Here is a 17,360-nt window from a genome sequence, read left to right on the forward strand (position 1 = left end):
TGCCCCTCCCCTAGTCATGCTGTCTCTTTCTCAAAAATAAACAAACTTAAAAAATAAATAAATATTAAACAACAACAACAACCAAGGAACCACCAGATGGAAGAGATGCATAAGACAAGGCATGGGAGAAAAGGCTCAGAGTTTCCATGCACTCTTCAGGCACACCACCCTCCCACACCCTCACCTATTCATCCATCTCAGAAGCTCCTCAAACTCCTTCAGTAAAGGTTCTTCATGGAGGCTCTATTATGTAAGCAGGACTGATTAAATCATTGGTCATTGGGGACTGAACTCAATCTCCAGCCATTCTCTCTTACCTCTGGAGGTGAGAGGAGTGAACTAGCTGAAATTTCCAACTTTCTAATCACGTGTTTGGCTCTTTAGACAACCAGCCCCCAGTCTTAGGTGCTTTCCAAAAATTATCTTATTAACATAACTCAGGTGTAGCTGAAAGGAGCTTGAGATGAATTACAAAAGACATTCTTTTCACCTTTGTGCCCTGAGGTGATTTCAGGAACTGGGAACAAACACTAAATATAATACAAGATGTCCCTATAGCTCTTACCGCTTACAAAGTTATGGGATTGTAGGAACTCTGTGCCAGGAATCATGGACGAAGACCAAAGTATTTTTTCTGGTTGTACCATAGTATCACATATATACAGACTGAACTTTGGAAAAGTCACTATTTCTCACATAACCAATTGACATTTCTGATAATGCTAGGTTGTTATCAAAGCAACAATCCTCATTTTTAAAATTGTAAGCTATTACACTGTAATTTTGTTGCTACTTCGGATCTCTAACCAACCTTTTATTTAAATGATGGTGGTTGTCTGTACTGGGAGGGTCAAGGGGAAAAGTCTTGTATTTCACCAAGCACTTAATTATACCCATGCTCTGCTCAATTAAAACAGTATTCTTAAAACACTTTTTAACTGAAGAAGCCTAATTAAATAAACAAGTCTCTGCATGGAAAAGAGCCCAGGTGCCAATAATGATTTTCCCAATTGCTCAGGGGCACTGAGACCCCTATAGGCACGTAAAGTAACACCCTCACTTCTGAGTGGGTTTAAGTGGGAAGGGGATTTAAGTCTCTGACTTGTCCAGATAGTTTATCTCTAAACAAATGACAAAAAGGTTTCCTTACTTTATAAAATGAAAATTAAGATGTTTGGAGGATGCCGGGGTGGCTCAGTTGGTTGGGTGTCCAACTTTGACTCAGGTCATGATCTCATGGTTCGTGGGTTAGAGCCCCTCATTGGCTCTGTGCTGACAGCTCAGAGCCCGGAGCCTGCTTCACATTCTGTCTCCATCTCTCTCCTCCCCTCCTCCTCCCGCTCCCTCTCTCTCTCAAAAAATGAATAAAATGTTTAAAAAAAATTTTTAAAAACCTTTGGTAAAAATTCCATTTCACCATTTGTGACATGTTTGTTCACCTTTTATTTTCTATTCAAGTAAGTTATTGTTTATATATTTTAATCCTTAGGTGCTTCGTGTGGTTAGACAGCTTTAATAGTTTCTCTTCTCACCATAAAATCAAGGGTAATTTTAAACCTTTCACAAAAATGGCCACTTCCCCAGAGAAAACCATGTTTTATGAAGGGGTAAAATCATTCATAGGAAGGTCACTCTTGATAACATTGCTTTTAAGGCAAGGACCTTGTTCCAATATACTTCTTGTTTAATTGTTTAAAACTCTTTTGGAAACCGTTTTCTAAAGCAAGGAAGCCACTTGTCTTTCAGGTGATAAACTTCTAATGTAACTGGCTTATGCCAGTTAAATTTCATATTCATATGTTAAACATTTGTAAAGTACTCCACAGGAGAATTACTTGCAGAGAAAGCAGGAAGAAAGTGCTTATCTAGTTTCACTTTGCTTTTCCCTCTCCAGACTCCTTATCATGGCAGTCATCTACCAAGGAGAATGGAAGCAGCGAGTGTGGTCAGAGTAAATAGGGGTCCCTTGGGCCTCTTGGAAAGTCTGGCAGCAAGCACGCATTCGAAAGGTAACTTGCAATTCAGGTCATAGATACTCAGAGCCAAGTCCTGTAGCTGAAGAAGGGTGGCAAGAACAGTCATATAACTGGGGCCAGAGATAGAGGGGGGTGGGTGAGATGTGCAAGCAGGTCTATTGCAATATAATTAAGCTGGGACTTGGAGTAGAAGAAGTAGGTCAAAGGCAGCGGCTTATAGTGAGGGGTATTGTGCAAGCAGAAATGGGGCAACAAATGAGAAAGATCAGAGCCAGGTGTCCTGCGAGCTGGGAGGTTCCGATGAGGGTCTCCCATGCTGAGTGACTGGGGAGGAGGCTGGGGAGCTGGTGGAGCCAAATCCAGTACCATCTCCTCCTGAGCCCAAGGCCCATCCTGGCAGTGTACCTTCGACTTCCCAGACAGATCTTGTCTGCGAGGACGAGGTCGTGAAGAGATCGACAGTTGGAACCTGTGCTATTGTATGTAACCCTTCCTACCAGCGTGTCGATACATGTGGAGCTGCAGGAGAGCCCCTCAGCAGGTTTGGGAGATGACTGTCTGCAGGGCCAAATGTTAGAGATCATTAGGGAGGAGAAGTTAGTGAGAAGGCAGAGTGAGTATCAAGGGAGAGAAAATATGAACAATATAAAAATGTATCATTTTACATAAAACAAAAATAGAAAAAAGAAAAAAGTGCAAAAAAAGCCACTTTGTTCCTAAGCAAAGCAAATCATATTCTTAGCATCAAGCCAATGGGTACAAAATCAAAAGTGAACCTTCACATCACTCTTTTACACTTAATTTTTTAAATAAAAATATACAATGGTGACAAGGTTATAGTAAAATTGATAAACTCATTGGTTCCTTATAAGTTAATGACAACTTTTTTTTTAAAGTATATTTATTTTGAGAGAGAGAGAGAAAGAGAGAGTATCCCAAGCAGGCTCTGTGCTATAAGCATGGAGCCCGATGCAGGGCTTGAACCCACAGACTGTGAGATCATGACCTGAGCCAAAATCAAAAGTCAGATGCTCAACTGACTGAGCCACCCAGGTGCACCCACAACTGTTTTAATACCAATTTGGCAATAAGAATCAAAAGCTATCAAAACTGTCATAGTCTTTTATCCAGTAATACTCCTGGACATTTAGCCTTGGGGGAATAAATCAAAGGAAAAACTGTCTATATAAAGATATTCACTGAGACATTATTTTTAATAGCAATTTTTTAATGGGGGCTGAAGATAAAGTATTTACTTTGTCTTACTTTTGAAATATTTCAAAACACAAAAATGATAAATGAGAACACAACAACCAGCAGAATCCTGTGGAACTACTGCAGATCACAATCATGAAGCTGTGTGGCAGCACAAGAACTGTTTGGTAGAATCTGACGTCATTATTCAATATCTCTAGATGGCCGTTACTAGTAGGCAAGGCATGCGTACCTAGGACGAAGACCAGGAGGAAATGGAGGGGGAACTGACAGTTGATATCTTGGGACCTGTAGAGTTGTGGGTGATGCTGCTTTCTCTTTAAAATTTTCCTCACTGGTTTATTGTGTGTCCAGTAACCACATTATGGGTTTGGTAGGGCTAATGATAAAAGCAGAAACGGTAAAATGAAAGGATAGAGGCTCTTAAGAACCTCTTAAGCTATTAATCAAACCTTTCTTTTCCCTCCATCGTCCTCCCTTTGTATATCTTCACAGTGGTCTCCGGCTGAGGCCGAGAACCATCACTTCTTGGTCTCCTTGAAGGATCCTTCTTAGAACCAAAACCCAGAACCACTAAACCTGCCACATTAGCCCTCTCTCACTCGCGGGGCATCACCATGACCTCGAACCTCATGGCCTTCCCCCCAGCTGCCCAGGCCTGGCCTGCCCTTCGTGGATCCAAAAGAATCTAATGTAAATAAAAGGGAGGCAGCACAGTGAGCTGCCTGCTGACAAAACTTGAGATTTCCCACTACACACCAAACTATAATTAACAGGAGGCAATGCCAAAAACAACAAAAGAGCTTCAAGAAAACTGCTAAAACACTGTCTAGTTTTTAAACTACACACACATTCTTTTCTACTCACCCCACCCCACTCCCTATTGTACTCAGAAACTCTTCTAAAACCACCAACTTGCAAAAAGACACTAATAACTACCGCTTCGTGGCAGGAAGGGGTGTGCAGAGCTTCACAGAGACCATACACAGAGACACTACAGATCACTTTTGAGAAACAGAAAAGCAGTTCTTAGAACCAGAAGGAAATTAGATAATCCTAGCCCAGCTTACTTGATGGGTTTAAGTGTGTGTGTGTGTGTGTGTGTGTGTGTGTGTGTGTGTGTGTGTGCAAATGATGCATATGATGAGGGGGTGGGAGCACAAATGAAGTAAAGAAACAGCTACCAGGGTCTTCCTCCCGTGTGAACTGCTTTGAGGTGCGGTGGAAAGGACGAGTTCTGTATAGTCTCCGTTGAGCCCCATAATTCTCTGTCTTCAGAAAACTGCCCTCTCCAAAGAGTATTCTTAAGAATTGCCATAATATCACCTTCCGTGACTACTCAATCCCTGAGAAAGGGCTTTCTAGAGAATGAACCCTACCCCTTTGACCCACATCCTCTCCCAACAGTTTACAAGCCCTTTGGGAACCACCATAACACTTGGGGCGGCAGGGATGGGACTCCCATTGGGCGTGGAGACCAGCAAGGAAGCCATGCACAGCTGTGCTCTCGCCTCTGCCTGTAAGGACTTACCTTCATAAAAGGCAACGCGATCTCTTCTGTCGCAAGGGTTATTCCAGGAATTTCCTATGGCAGGGGGAAAAAACATACACACAACTGCTAAACCTATCAACCACCACAAGCTTGAACCTTCAGGAAGTGTTTTCTGCACAGACAGAAGCTGAGGGCAGCTCCCAGTTTGCTAACCTCTACTTTAAATAAACCTTGGGGTTTATAAATAACAGTGAACACAGCCCATCTCTTGCCTCGGGAAGGGAAATGTTCTTTAAAGTTACGATTACAATAGATGACAGCATCCCTGAAGGAAAGGAGAAGACTATTAGGAATACAAAGCAAATAGTTTAATACTTATACATTTCCACTTAAGAACCAATGAGGCAAATTATATTTGTACCATCAAGTGTAATACTCAGGGGGAAATGTTTCTTCTTTTTTTTTTTTTTATTGCTCTTTTGTTCCTCTTCTTCTCTTTTGCTTAAATGCATTATATTATAGTAGGCTCCTGCCTCACTAGGAGGAACCAAGATTAATGGGGTTCTTTTTTTGGCTTTAGTAGAAGATTTTTCTTCATCTCATCCTCCACCATAATTTCAGAAATGAAAGGTCCCCATAAAGAGTTTATGCAGCAGTATCCCCATGCCAAATATGAAAGATACACAATTCACATCAGGAAGACCAAATTATAACATTCTGCTAACTAGTGAGCATTAAAACAAAAGTTTCAGGGCACCTGGGTGGCTCAGTTGGTTAAGTGTCTGACTTCAGCTTAGGTCATGATCTTGCGGTGAGTTTGAGCTCCGTGTTGGGCTCTATGTTGACAGCCTGAAGCTTGCCTGGGATTCTCTGTCCCCTGCCCCCCTCTGCCCCTTCCCAGCTCATGGTCTGTGTCTCTCAATCTCTCTCTCAAAAATAAACATTAAAAAATTAAAACAAAAATTTCAATAAAAATAAAAACTTCCAAAATTGCCCTTCATTCACTTATTTTGGAAGTGTATTTCTATAGTAATTATTTAGATTAGCTTCTTAACTAGTGAATTCATCCTTTTTTTCTAAAATAAAGTAGATGATATATAAGAAATTAATTTGGAAGGTGTTATGTAGAAATAAAACATGGTATTTATTTAGAACTTAAATGTCCTGGATTTTTACTGATCTACACTATTCCTGTGGAAAGGGGCATCATAGCAATGGAGAAATAAATTTCAAGGATATTGAAGCAACTGAGTTGTCCACTATAACCACTGAAAGCCTGTGGTAAGAATATATTTTGTGTTTCACTCATCACTACTCAGTAAGAAGAGACACTTCAAAAAAGCATTACAATTTCACTACAGCTTTAGATTACAAATGGCATCTTAAAATAGGTAGAACCAGGCTAATTGTTTACAAAGCATAATTCAGGATTATCTATGTGTAAGAGCATCATACGTTCTTGGTATCTTAAATCCAATTCAGTTATTTACAGAAATAATCTGTCTCCATACAGAAGCATGACATTCATATTTCCTACTGTGGCAAGTGTTTATTAAGATGTATGATTAAGAGCATTTGCAGATTAGAAAAAGCAAAAGCAAATGATTTACATCAGTGTTAAAGATATGCATGGACTCAGAACTTCAGGATTAGGGGCGCCTGGGTGGCTTAGTCGGTTAAGTGTCCGACTTTCGCTTAGGTCATGATCTCGCAGTTCGTGGGTTCGAGCCCCGCGTCGGGCTCTGTGCTGACAGCCAGCTCAGAGCCTGGAGCCTGTTTCAGAGTCTGTGACTCCCTCTCTCTCTGACCCTCCCCTGCTCATGCTGTCTCTCTCTCTCCTAGAAATAAATAAAACATAAAAAAAAAAAAAGAAAAAAAAAAGAACTTCAGGATTAGAAGAGACCTTTAAGGTGACCTACTCCAACCACTGGAAGTGTAGGGCAACATGAAAACCCTAAAATAAGCTCAGTAGATGGTGGTTACAAGTGGAAGTTTCTTATACTGTACTGCTCACAGGGCTTGCTGCCATCGCTCTGTATGTCTACAGAGCTCCTCTGCCTCACAAAGTCATGAGAAATGCAAAAGTTAAGAACTGCCTGTCAAGATGATTCTCTCATGAGTCATGCAATAAACATGTGTTCCCTCCTTAAACACAACTCTGGGAATGAGGGGTTCCCAGTCCCCACCTGTCAGACACTGAACACAAGAGTTCAACACAGGGTTGGGTGGTGAGGAAAGGAGGCGGAGACGTGTATTTCCGGACCCCCTGTGGTTTAACCTGCAAACTTCCTGCCACATCACATAGAGCCTGCATGTCTATTCACAAGGGTTCTCAAAGAAAAACAGTGAGGGCCTCATGAAGGAAGAAGCATCTTTTCCTTGTGATTCTACAGTGAAGGGAGAAAATTTAATAACCCTTAACAGTAAAAGATGGAAGGGCCTTTAGGAAAACACTACCACCATGCATACAGAAAATTTAGAAATGAATCAAACACACCTGACTATATTTAGTCAGACTAAATACAAAATGGGCAAACGTTACAACTTATGCCAGTACTTATTTTCCTATGTCTGTGTTACCTAAAGTAAATTTATTTTTCTGAATGTCTTTTTGATACAAACCTCTGCCTTGAGACTAAGCATATAGTTCTAACATCTAAATATGAAAGAAGAAACCTTTTTCAGGGGCAGCCTGTATATGTTTTTGCTTTATTTAAAAAAAAAAGTTTGTTTATTTTAGAAAGAGAGGAGAGAGAGAGAGAGAGCGGGAGAAAGAGAGTGAGTGGGGGAGGGGCAGAGAAAGAGGGAGACAGAACCTGAAGCAGGCTCTAGACTCTGAGCTGTCAGCACAGAGCCTAATGTGGGGCTCAAACTCCTGGACTGTGAGATCATGATCTGAGAGGAAGTGGGACACTTAACCAACTGAGCCACCAAGCACCCCATGGTTTTTGCTTTCTGATCCAATAAAAACTTAGTTCACTGCACCATGTTTAAGAGAAAAGAAACAATATTTTATCTCACCACTTTCCAATTGAAAAATACAGAGGAGGGGCCAGGAGGAAGAAAAGGTTGAATGGAGTGAATTTGCTTAAGGTTACTAACTTCCACTGATCTTGAAGCTCTACACTTATTACAGATTTTCCTTATGGGAGGCTGGGAAGAGGTGTTAATCTACTTAGTAAACAGAGCAGCTTACAAACAACAGCACTGGCCCAGCTACTCCTTATTAATAAAAACCTAAGAAATATTCTCCTCTACTCTAGTTGCTAAAAAAAAATTAAAATACCATTTGAAGATGACAGAGGCTTAACTCCTAGTAGTAAGAAGAGTAACATATATTCTGTACCTTCTCCTTCAATTCTACTACTTTATATAAATATGTTGGCTAACAGCAAGGATTTATTATTATTCTTCTGCCAGAAAACTCCAACTCAGATCCTGATCAGTCAAAACAGAACCAAAATCACAGCCATGGTTACTGTGACTGACCCATGACAGTGAATCAATTTTAATTACATAAAGAACACAAAGTGTTAACTTACTGTATTCCAAATGAGCACTGAGGAATGTGGCAAAAGTTTATCCATGTTACTGGTCTCTGGACATATGCTCCAATATGAAGAAGCTGAACGGATTTGTGAAAGGAAAGGGGGAAAAAAAAAGACAAACATGGTTTAATAACAAGGCAGTAGATACTGTAATTCACCAAAACAAGCAAACCCAAAAATGTTTTTAATGCCTTATCCTTACCCTTGAAAGCTTAACCATTATGGTTCCACTTTCACTAAATGTTCAGGTTCTGCTCTTCACAAGGAGAATAATAATGGTAAAAAAAAAAAAAAAAAAAAAAAAAAAAAAAAAAAAAAACACTNCTGTTTCCCACAGCTTAAAAAAAAAAAAAAAAATGAAAAAAAAAAAAAAAAAAAAAAACAACAACCCTTATTTGGCATTTCTATCTATCCCAGTGATGTTATACCACTTCACATGCAACTGGCCAACACAAAACTGAGCTAAGAAAGTTACATCTTAATGGGGAGAAAAAAATCACTAATAAGGTTATAGAATAAAGATCATATCATATCCTATCAGTCTCTGAATGGCCACAACTACTCACAAGACCACGAAAGAATGAAATTAATTAGCTGCTGTCTGAAATAGAGTTAAAAAAAAAAAGCTCCTAACTAACATTTTGACAGATTGAGTCATTATCAATTTACTGCTTTCCCTCTGGTAAAAGGGTCAAGGATTCAACTGAATATGCACCAGCAGCAACACCTACCAATTATAAATTCCTGGATGAGGTCAAATGAATGGCAGGCAGAGAGATTCTCAGAAATCCACTGAATAATCTTTAAGAAGTGAGAAGACAATTCTGTTAGTATTTACATCTGCACCTTGCCCCCACCACCAAAGAATCTTTGGGGTGCCTGGGTGGCTCGGTGACTTAGGCTCAGGTCATGACCTCGTGGTTCATGAGTTTAGCCCCGCATCAGGCTCTCTGCTGTCAGCACAGAGCCTGCTTCAGATCATCTGTGTCCCTCTCTCTGCCCCTCCCCTGCTTGCTCTCTCTTAAAACATAAGCATTCTATATATATCTATTCATATATATATATATAGACATATATATATATGAATATATATATATATGAATCTTAAAATTTTCTATTTTGGAACTGCCAAAGAACACACTCACTTCTATACTCTCTTCAAGACACATAATGCAAGACTGTGACTTAACTAGTATTGTAAATCAGGTCCATTTGACGCATCTTTTTACTAAATGCCCTTTGCTAGAATCCAAGTAAGGCTTCTTCAACCCCATGTTTGTTTTTGCTAGGGTACATCTCATTATAGCAAAGTACCAGTGTGAAGGGCTGTGGGATACAGGAGAAAACCGAACCAAACCACACCACTAAGCTTGGAGGCAACAGACCTGGGTTTGAATCCAGTCCAGCCATCAGTGTGAACACTGCCACACCACCCTAACCTTCGTGAGCACCACTGTACAGGCCTCCCAAGCGCATGTTGTATCAACGATTCTCTCAGTCTCCTCAACCATCCTTCCCTGCTTGAGGACTGCAACTCCTTGTTTGCAGCCTTCCAATGAAAGGATACTAGCAGGCTTGCCTAGCCACAGAGCACTCTCATATTTGTGCTCCTACCACTAAGTTGCCATTTTTATTTCCACACTTATTCATGCTAGTTGTACTTATTTTCACAATTAGGTAATTTAGTAAAATATTACCATAGGCAAGTGAAATATGGATGCAAAAAGAGTGTTATTTGGTCAATAAAAGTTGAATGCCTTTTTTTTAATGTTCATTTATTTTGAGAGAGAGAGAGAGAGAGAGCGCGAGCACACATGTGCTACAAAGCAGGGGAGGAGGAGAGTGAAGGGGAGAGAGAGAATCCCAAGAAGGCTCCGTGCCCAGGGCAGGACCTGAAGCAGGGCTCCATCTCATGACAATGAGATCATGACCTGAGCTGAAATCAAGAGTCAGATGCTCAACCGACCGAGCCACCCAGGCATCCCAAAAACTGAAGGCTTTGGAAAGACTCAAAGGCATGTCTAAAACACTAAAAAAAACCTAGGTAGGAGACAACTGTAAAAGATTAGAAAAAATGGCCCAATTTTCACAGATTGTCTTGAAGGATCTTTATAAAATTGCTCTCCTTTGATTAAAAAAAAAGTAAGGTTAAAAAGAAAGGAAGAAGAAAGTAACAGGAAGTCAGAGAGAACAGATTACTAGTGGTTTTATATAAGAAAAAATGATTGTGAACTCTAACCACTAAGATACAAAGAAAGGGTCTTAATCTACATCAATACATCAATAGATAGATGAATAAATGCACATTTTTTTTGGTTTAATTAAAATGTTTCAGACATGTTTTTTCAATTACCCAACTACCCATTTGTCCCAATAAAGTCTAATGGAGGGAGGGGTTTCTCCCAACTTCACAAGGTAGCTGTACAATTAAATGACAAGGTATGTCAAAGTGCTTAATTATATCATGCAATGTAAACGTATGCTATCTTTATTAAAATATAATATATGCCATCAGATTTTAGTTCTTTTGACACGATACATCATATATAGGCCAGTAGGAAAAGTAGATATTTGAGAAACTATTTACTGTTTACTGAGCAGTTTCTTGGAATGTTACTGATATAGCTACCATTTTTCACAGTATGGAAAAGAGAGTAGTCAAAGGAACAGACATGCTCACAGTCTGAGGTGTGGTTGGGGGTCTATAAAAAAGGCAAACACAAGAAAAGAAGATGTTCAAGTCAGGATGGAGACCATACGCTTCAATTAATTATTACAAATTAAAATGACTTCAATGGTTCATTTCAACCACAAACATATACCGCTGGTGTTGTCCATTTGCCAATTTTTAAACTGAAGCTACATAACCACCTTGGCTTCCAAGAACCGGGGGTCTCCGCCACAGGAGAGCACACAGTGCAACACGGCCATCTTCTCACAGTCTAGCTGAGTGTTCCATAGGAACTGTAATAAATATGACTGGTTGAGGAGTGCCCTATAGAGCTTTCCAGAACACCAATCCAGTACCAGGGACCCTGACAGTGACTGTAAAGGACTATGAGGTAGCATATCAACCACTTCACTGTTTCCTGGACAAAAAAAAAAAAAAAAAAAAAAAAAAAAAAAAAAAAAAAAATCAGCAAATAAAAGAAACCCTTCTCACCCAAACATAAATGCTGCCAAGACAAACCCAAATGGACCATGTTCATGAGAGAAAAATGACAGCCATATCACCATACCTGTCAGAAACAAACTGTGGCAGGTTAGGTCTGGATGTTGAATGTTAAGTAGATGAAAAAAATGACCAGGTAAGTAAACAGCCACATAATAGTCTGTAGAAAAGAAAAATTTTAAGTTATCTGCATGTGGCAAGAGCTACACAGGCAAAGATAAAGCCCCGAACTTCACAGTATCCCTCTTTGTGCCTCTTAAGACACAAGCGTTTCGACCAGCATAATAATATGCTGTCTGACGTCAGTACATTTCATCTCCCTAGCCAGATCTCATTTATTTCTACCTGTGGCTAATTTTCTTCATCCATCTAGCCACAGTTATCTTAATTGACATCTGTAATTCTGTTTCTAAGTGAATTGTGGCTTTTTATGAATCTAAATGACCTCTGAAAGCAAATTAGAAAAAAAAATCAAGATGAATTCTTCCTTTATCTGATAGTCTGGGAACAGCTTAAAATGGGAATTTCCTTCCTAGTTTCTGCCAGTTTGGGGCCGCTCTAAAATTCAGTTTCCTGTGTTTGCCCACTCATCGTCATCACCACTATCATCATCGTCGTTTTGTTTAGAGAAACCTTAAACTGAAATTCATCAAAACAATCTCTGCAGGCATTCTAATGCTTTGTGAAATACTAGTATATTTCCTTGCATATATTCCTGCTGAGAATTCACACCTTCACAGTCTGTGCTTTAGATAATTTTGTACCAAGAACATTTGTACACAGATTGAAACTAGGTATAAAAATAGGTTTCTGGGGAATGGGAAGGTGGAAGTAGCCTTTGCCAATAATTTTTCTAGGACCTTAGAAAAACAGAAAAATTCAGGCAATAGCAGTGGATTTCACATAGAAGACACATTTAGAGTATAAGTGAGCCAGCTGGACTCTTTTTTTTTTCCTAAGAAGCAAAAAAAAAAAAAAGCTAGTCATTTGCATAGAAGGCATTCAGTGGAAAGGAAGGGAAAGAGGATGTAAAACTCGAACCATTTGATTTAGAAGTGTCCTCTCGGTCACCAGGGATTAAGTGATATTCAAGTCTGTAGCACAAATGGTTGCAATAATATTCTTATTATGGTAACATTTAAGTAGAAAGACATGAATAATGATATAGTAGCATAGCGTGGAAAGGGTTTAGGCATCAAATGATCTAAGTTAATTCCTAGGCTTAGCATTTAACCAGTTACTTAGGGTGGTAACTATGTCCCTGGGAGACGAAGCATTTGGAAATATGTGAGGATGCTCGGAGTTGTCCCACTCATTGGCGTGGTAGGGAGTGAAGGTTATTAAATCCCTCTACGGGCAGGACACTCTCACACAAAAAGTACTGTGTCATCAAAAGTGTCAACAGTACCTGTGGTAGGCCAAATGATGACACCTAAAGATGTTCAGTGCTAATCCCAGAGCCTGTGAATATGTTACCACTTCAAGTGATAAAAGGCACCTTGCAGATAGGATCAAGGATCTTGAAATGGAAGGAGTATCCTAGAATATCCAAGTGGATTTAGTGTAACCACAAATGTGTTCACAGAGGGGAGGCAGAGGGAGATTGGACTACAGAGAAAATCATGTGAGGATGAAAGAGATGGGAGTCACGTTGGTCACATGCCAAGAAATGCTAGCCTCAAGATGCTGTAGGAAGCCAAGGATGAATTCTTCTCCAGAAGGAACCATTTCTACCTACACCTTGACTTAGCCCCTCAAGACTCCAGATTTCAGAACTGTAACCTCTAGATCCAGAAGACAACATTTCTGTTGTTTGAAGTGCTAAATTTGTGATAATTTGTTGTAGCAGCAATAAGAAACTAACACAGTGCCCCTGATAGGAGACACTAAAAGAAGCCCGAGTACACATCTCAGCCTTTCTGAGTCTCAGTTTCATTATCTGTAAAATGGGGATACCATCACCAAACAGAATGGTTTTAAGCATCAGGGTAATTTAAATAACAAACTGAGCACATACTACTCAATTTCAAAATGGTGGCTTTTTATTTACAAATGTGTCTTTCATAAATAGAGGTGTTTGGGGTTCACAGAAAACATCTTCAAAGCTCTATCCTTTAGTATTTTAATCAATATAAGCCCCCTTTTAATAGGGTGACAATTCAGGAAAATTTCATGCAATTAATAGGACAAAATACATCACTCACAAAGCAATACTGTTGTCATTAAAATTACTCCTGGGATAGTTTTAATCCTGGGTATATTTTTGTGCCTGTGAGATAAATGTGTTTAAGAAGGAAAAATAACTTATGTTAGATAGCCTATTTTTATAAAGCTCTAGTATTTCTGCTGGCTCCACAGTCTGAAGACCATAGATTAAATCATGCCTGCCCTTTTCTAAAGTCATTCTCTGGGGGAAAAAAAGAAGGCTACCCTTGACCTCACAAAATGCTAAGATTATTTTTAGTGGAAAGTTTCCCCTATCACTCTTAGATGTGATGTTGATGTAGCATTCGCTACTTGATAATAATCAAGTCTCAGACCCAGGAAACCTTACATTTATCTCTCTTACCACAGGAAGCAGCAGAATCAGGCCTTTCTAAAAGCAATTTCCCACAGGTTCAAGGCTCATGATAACATTTGCCACATACTAGCTCACTCAGTCTTAGATACCTGACCAATAGTATCATTCAAAAGAAAAATCTTTTTATGAACTTTCTTATCATTTTCATTCTCATTTTGCCAAGTTCCCTCACATCACACCTTCCTAAACTTTGTCATGATACTAGATGGACTGGGGAACAAGAGTAGGAGAATATATCAAAGAATCATGTGCTCTAAAGCTGAAGCTTTTCTTTTTAAATATTGTGCCATGTCCCTTGGGTAGGCAAGCAATACTTCTGTTATTTAGTCTGTGCTAACCTGTTTGTGACCCTCACCCCAACTGACATGCAAAAGCAACTTTCAGTAGGTTGGTACAATAAACTCCTTCTTTATTTTCTTCATTATAGACTCCATTAATATGTTCCAACCTAACACTCAAGTTCCCTTACCATTATTTACTCAATGAAAATCAACACATTCAAGCTGATCTGTAAATCATTTACAGGACTTGGAAGTCTCTAGCAACAGGAAATGGACGATTTCTCAAAGACCTTTGTCCTCTCTAGAATCAATAATGAAACTGAGGCTCAGAAAGGCTGAGATGTGTACCCAGGCTTCTTTCCTACTAAAAACATAGGAAAGCTCACAGCCTGTGTTCTCTATAAAGGGAAACATATACCCTCCCCCCAAAGACTGATATGAATTGGGAGAGACACAAATATGTCCATTAGGGTTGGTCTATAGGCCTTGAAAAAGACACAGGTCAGGAAAAAAAATATTATAAAAATATTAACTAACTTAATACACTTGGCTCTTGAACAGCAGAGGAATTAGAGGTGCTAACGTGTCCAGAGAAAACCTTCTCCTATCAGGCTTCAGAAAGGTCAGTGATTATCCTCACAATCCAAGTCCTGAAGAAGTAGGAGAAAATGGGATGCGTGGATGAGAAAATGATACATAGAAGGCTGAGTATCACATGTACTAGAAAGGAGGGTCAGAGCAGAGAGACCCAACTTCCTCTCACTCACCAAGGTTGAGAAAAGTAAGGCCCTTTGTCACATGTGAGTCAACACTCCCAAGAGCAGCAGTGAAGGTCTTGCTGTGCCCTGTGGGTAGAGAACAGGAAGCCAAGAAAAGAATGGTAAGAAACAAAGAGCTGGAATTCCACCCAAGGCTATTACTCTATGTGATACTCTCAACTTTTAGGAGCTGTGAAACTGACAAAGCCCGTGTCTGACTTCTGGATTTTGTGGTTCCCCATCATTTTCCAAAAGCCAGCACAGAAGGCGGATCACAAGTGCAATCACCATCTAGTACTTGTGCTGGGCTTAGAGTATAATATTAGACCTTATAAGGTAGGTTGTGATCAGATAGAAGGATATGAAGTATTTTGTTATAATGTTTATCATTTAACGTTTATCATAAACAGTCAACACATACATGTTACATGTATTCTATACTGTATTCTAACAGTAAAGAAAAAATGTTATTAAGAAAAATTTTAAGGATGAGAAACTATATTTATAGAACTCTACTGTGTTTATCGAAAAAGCCCTGCATGTAAGTGGATCTGTGCAGTTCAAATCCACATTGTTCAAGAGTTAACTGTATTCATCATTAGTGAATTTATTCAGGAAATATGTATTATATAGGTATATATACATATATATATCTGATATATATATATTACTGATATATATGTATATATACTGATATATATGTGTATATATATATATATATATCAGTACAGAATGTACTGATAAAAGCCATTACAAGGTAATAAGTCTTTGAAATGTATCTAATTTTCTACCATTTGGAAAAAGTGATTATGTAAAAGTAAAAAAAAATTAAGAATAAATGACATGTACCTTTATGAAAGTAAAACACAGAATACGTGATTTTTTCCCAAGAGTCAAACTTCGGGCTGTAACACACACACAAACTTCCTAGAAATAAGAAGTTATTTAATAGAGCTGAAAACAATCTTAGACAAATAAAAAGTTTCCTAAGTCACTTATCCTGACTTCTATTCCTTTAGATGTTCTGCCTCAACTTACCACAGAGATTCCCAAAATCTAGAAATGGTCTATTAACAAGTAAACAAGTTGCTAATTCAATAATTACTCAGCACACACATAAGCAATGTATTGTGGTGAGTTATTGAAGGATTGGAAAATGAATAGAGACACACTCTTACATATGAAACCATGGAGTGTCTACAGAAATTTACAAAGCTTCATGAGATTCTCCTAATATACATATACTGCCCTGCTCTCTTATTTAGCTTGCCTTCCAGCCATTATTAGTAATGTAATTAGTATAGACCCCAGTTTACCAAAAATGTGTCTCTTCTTTACAGAAAGTTTCCAGTCTTCTTTGTTGTAAGGAATGGAAGACAAACTGGGCCAATAAGAGCAATTGTGTGTTGGCCCCATACCCACCCTTATTTGGGTCACCAAGAGCCTTGGTCCAAGGGCAAAGGCAAGCTCATGACACAAAGCAGTCCTTCCAGATGAGCCCTGACTGCCTTCACTTACCCCACCACTCCAGAACACCCTCAGCCTGCACCCCTCCTTCAGTGTGTAATATGTCCATCATCTCTAGCAGCTGTTGCTATGTAGATAGACTAGCTATGTTCATCAGCGAACTACCACTGAAGGCATCAAGCAGAAACTGATCCTTCCAATGCTAACATTTATAGGATTACCCCAAATAGGAGATTTCCAGGGTGGAAAGAATTTAACAATCATATGTGACTGTGTTTAATGACATTTAAAACTGCACCATATTGTTAGAAGTACATTTGACCATGTGTAGCAACATGGATGGACCTTGAGGGTGTTATGCTGAGCGAAATTAAGTCAGGCCGAGAAGGACAAATATCATATGTTTGCACGTATAGGAGGATTAGGAGGAACTTGACGGAGGAACAAGGGGGAGAAGAAGGGCGGAAATGGTGGGGGAAAGGGAGAGAGGCAAACCATGAGAGACTCTTGAATGCTGACAAAAACTGAGGACTGATGGATGTGGGGGGGAGGGGGGATGGGCATGGAGGAGGACACTTGTGGGGATGAGCACTGAGTGTTATGTGGAAACTAATTTGACAATAAACTATTTGTAAAAAAAAAAAGAAGTACATTTGATTGCAATATCTTAAACACAAAATAATTTAAAAGAACAATTTTATCAGATAAAAATAGTAACAATTCTGTTAGATGTAAAATTACTGTTATGGCTACTGAGTACATAATAATAACTTTTCTTTAAAATTACAGCGGACTAAGAAACCAAGTAACACTATACTAAAGCTTAAACAAAAACAGTAATTATAACAGTTAAAAAAAGTTCTATGTACC

The 17,360-nt window shown here is 39.1% G+C and overlaps 1 protein-coding gene across 7 annotated transcripts in view; it reads right to left on the bottom strand.

Annotated features, from left to right (window-relative positions):
- Positions 1–17,360, bottom strand: part of GSAP (gamma-secretase activating protein) — a 57,316-nt gene that overhangs the window by 26,140 nt on the left and 13,816 nt on the right. For 2 of the 7 annotated variants that reach the window (XM_077746992.1, XM_077746991.1), the window contains exons 6-12: positions 15,873–15,950; positions 15,033–15,110; positions 11,471–11,563; positions 11,103–11,320; positions 8,963–9,032; positions 8,226–8,308; positions 4,723–4,776 (exon numbers count right to left, since the gene is read on the bottom strand). In XM_077746992.1, coding sequence (XP_077603118.1) covers positions 4,723–4,776; positions 8,226–8,308; positions 8,963–9,032; positions 11,103–11,320; positions 11,471–11,563; positions 15,033–15,110; positions 15,873–15,950 — 674 coding nt within the window. The remainder of the gene's footprint in view (positions 1–4,722; positions 4,777–8,225; positions 8,309–8,962; positions 9,033–11,102; positions 11,321–11,470; positions 11,564–15,032; positions 15,111–15,872; positions 15,951–17,360) is intronic. The other 5 variants (XM_077746994.1, XM_077746993.1, XM_077746995.1 and 2 more) reach the window with 5 other exon arrangements.

The sequence above is a fragment of the Crocuta crocuta genome, unplaced genomic scaffold (assembly GCF_008692635.1).
Source record: "Crocuta crocuta isolate KB4526 unplaced genomic scaffold, BGI_CrCroc_1.0 scaffold396, whole genome shotgun sequence".
Classification (NCBI taxonomy): domain Eukaryota; kingdom Metazoa; phylum Chordata; class Mammalia; order Carnivora; family Hyaenidae; genus Crocuta; species Crocuta crocuta.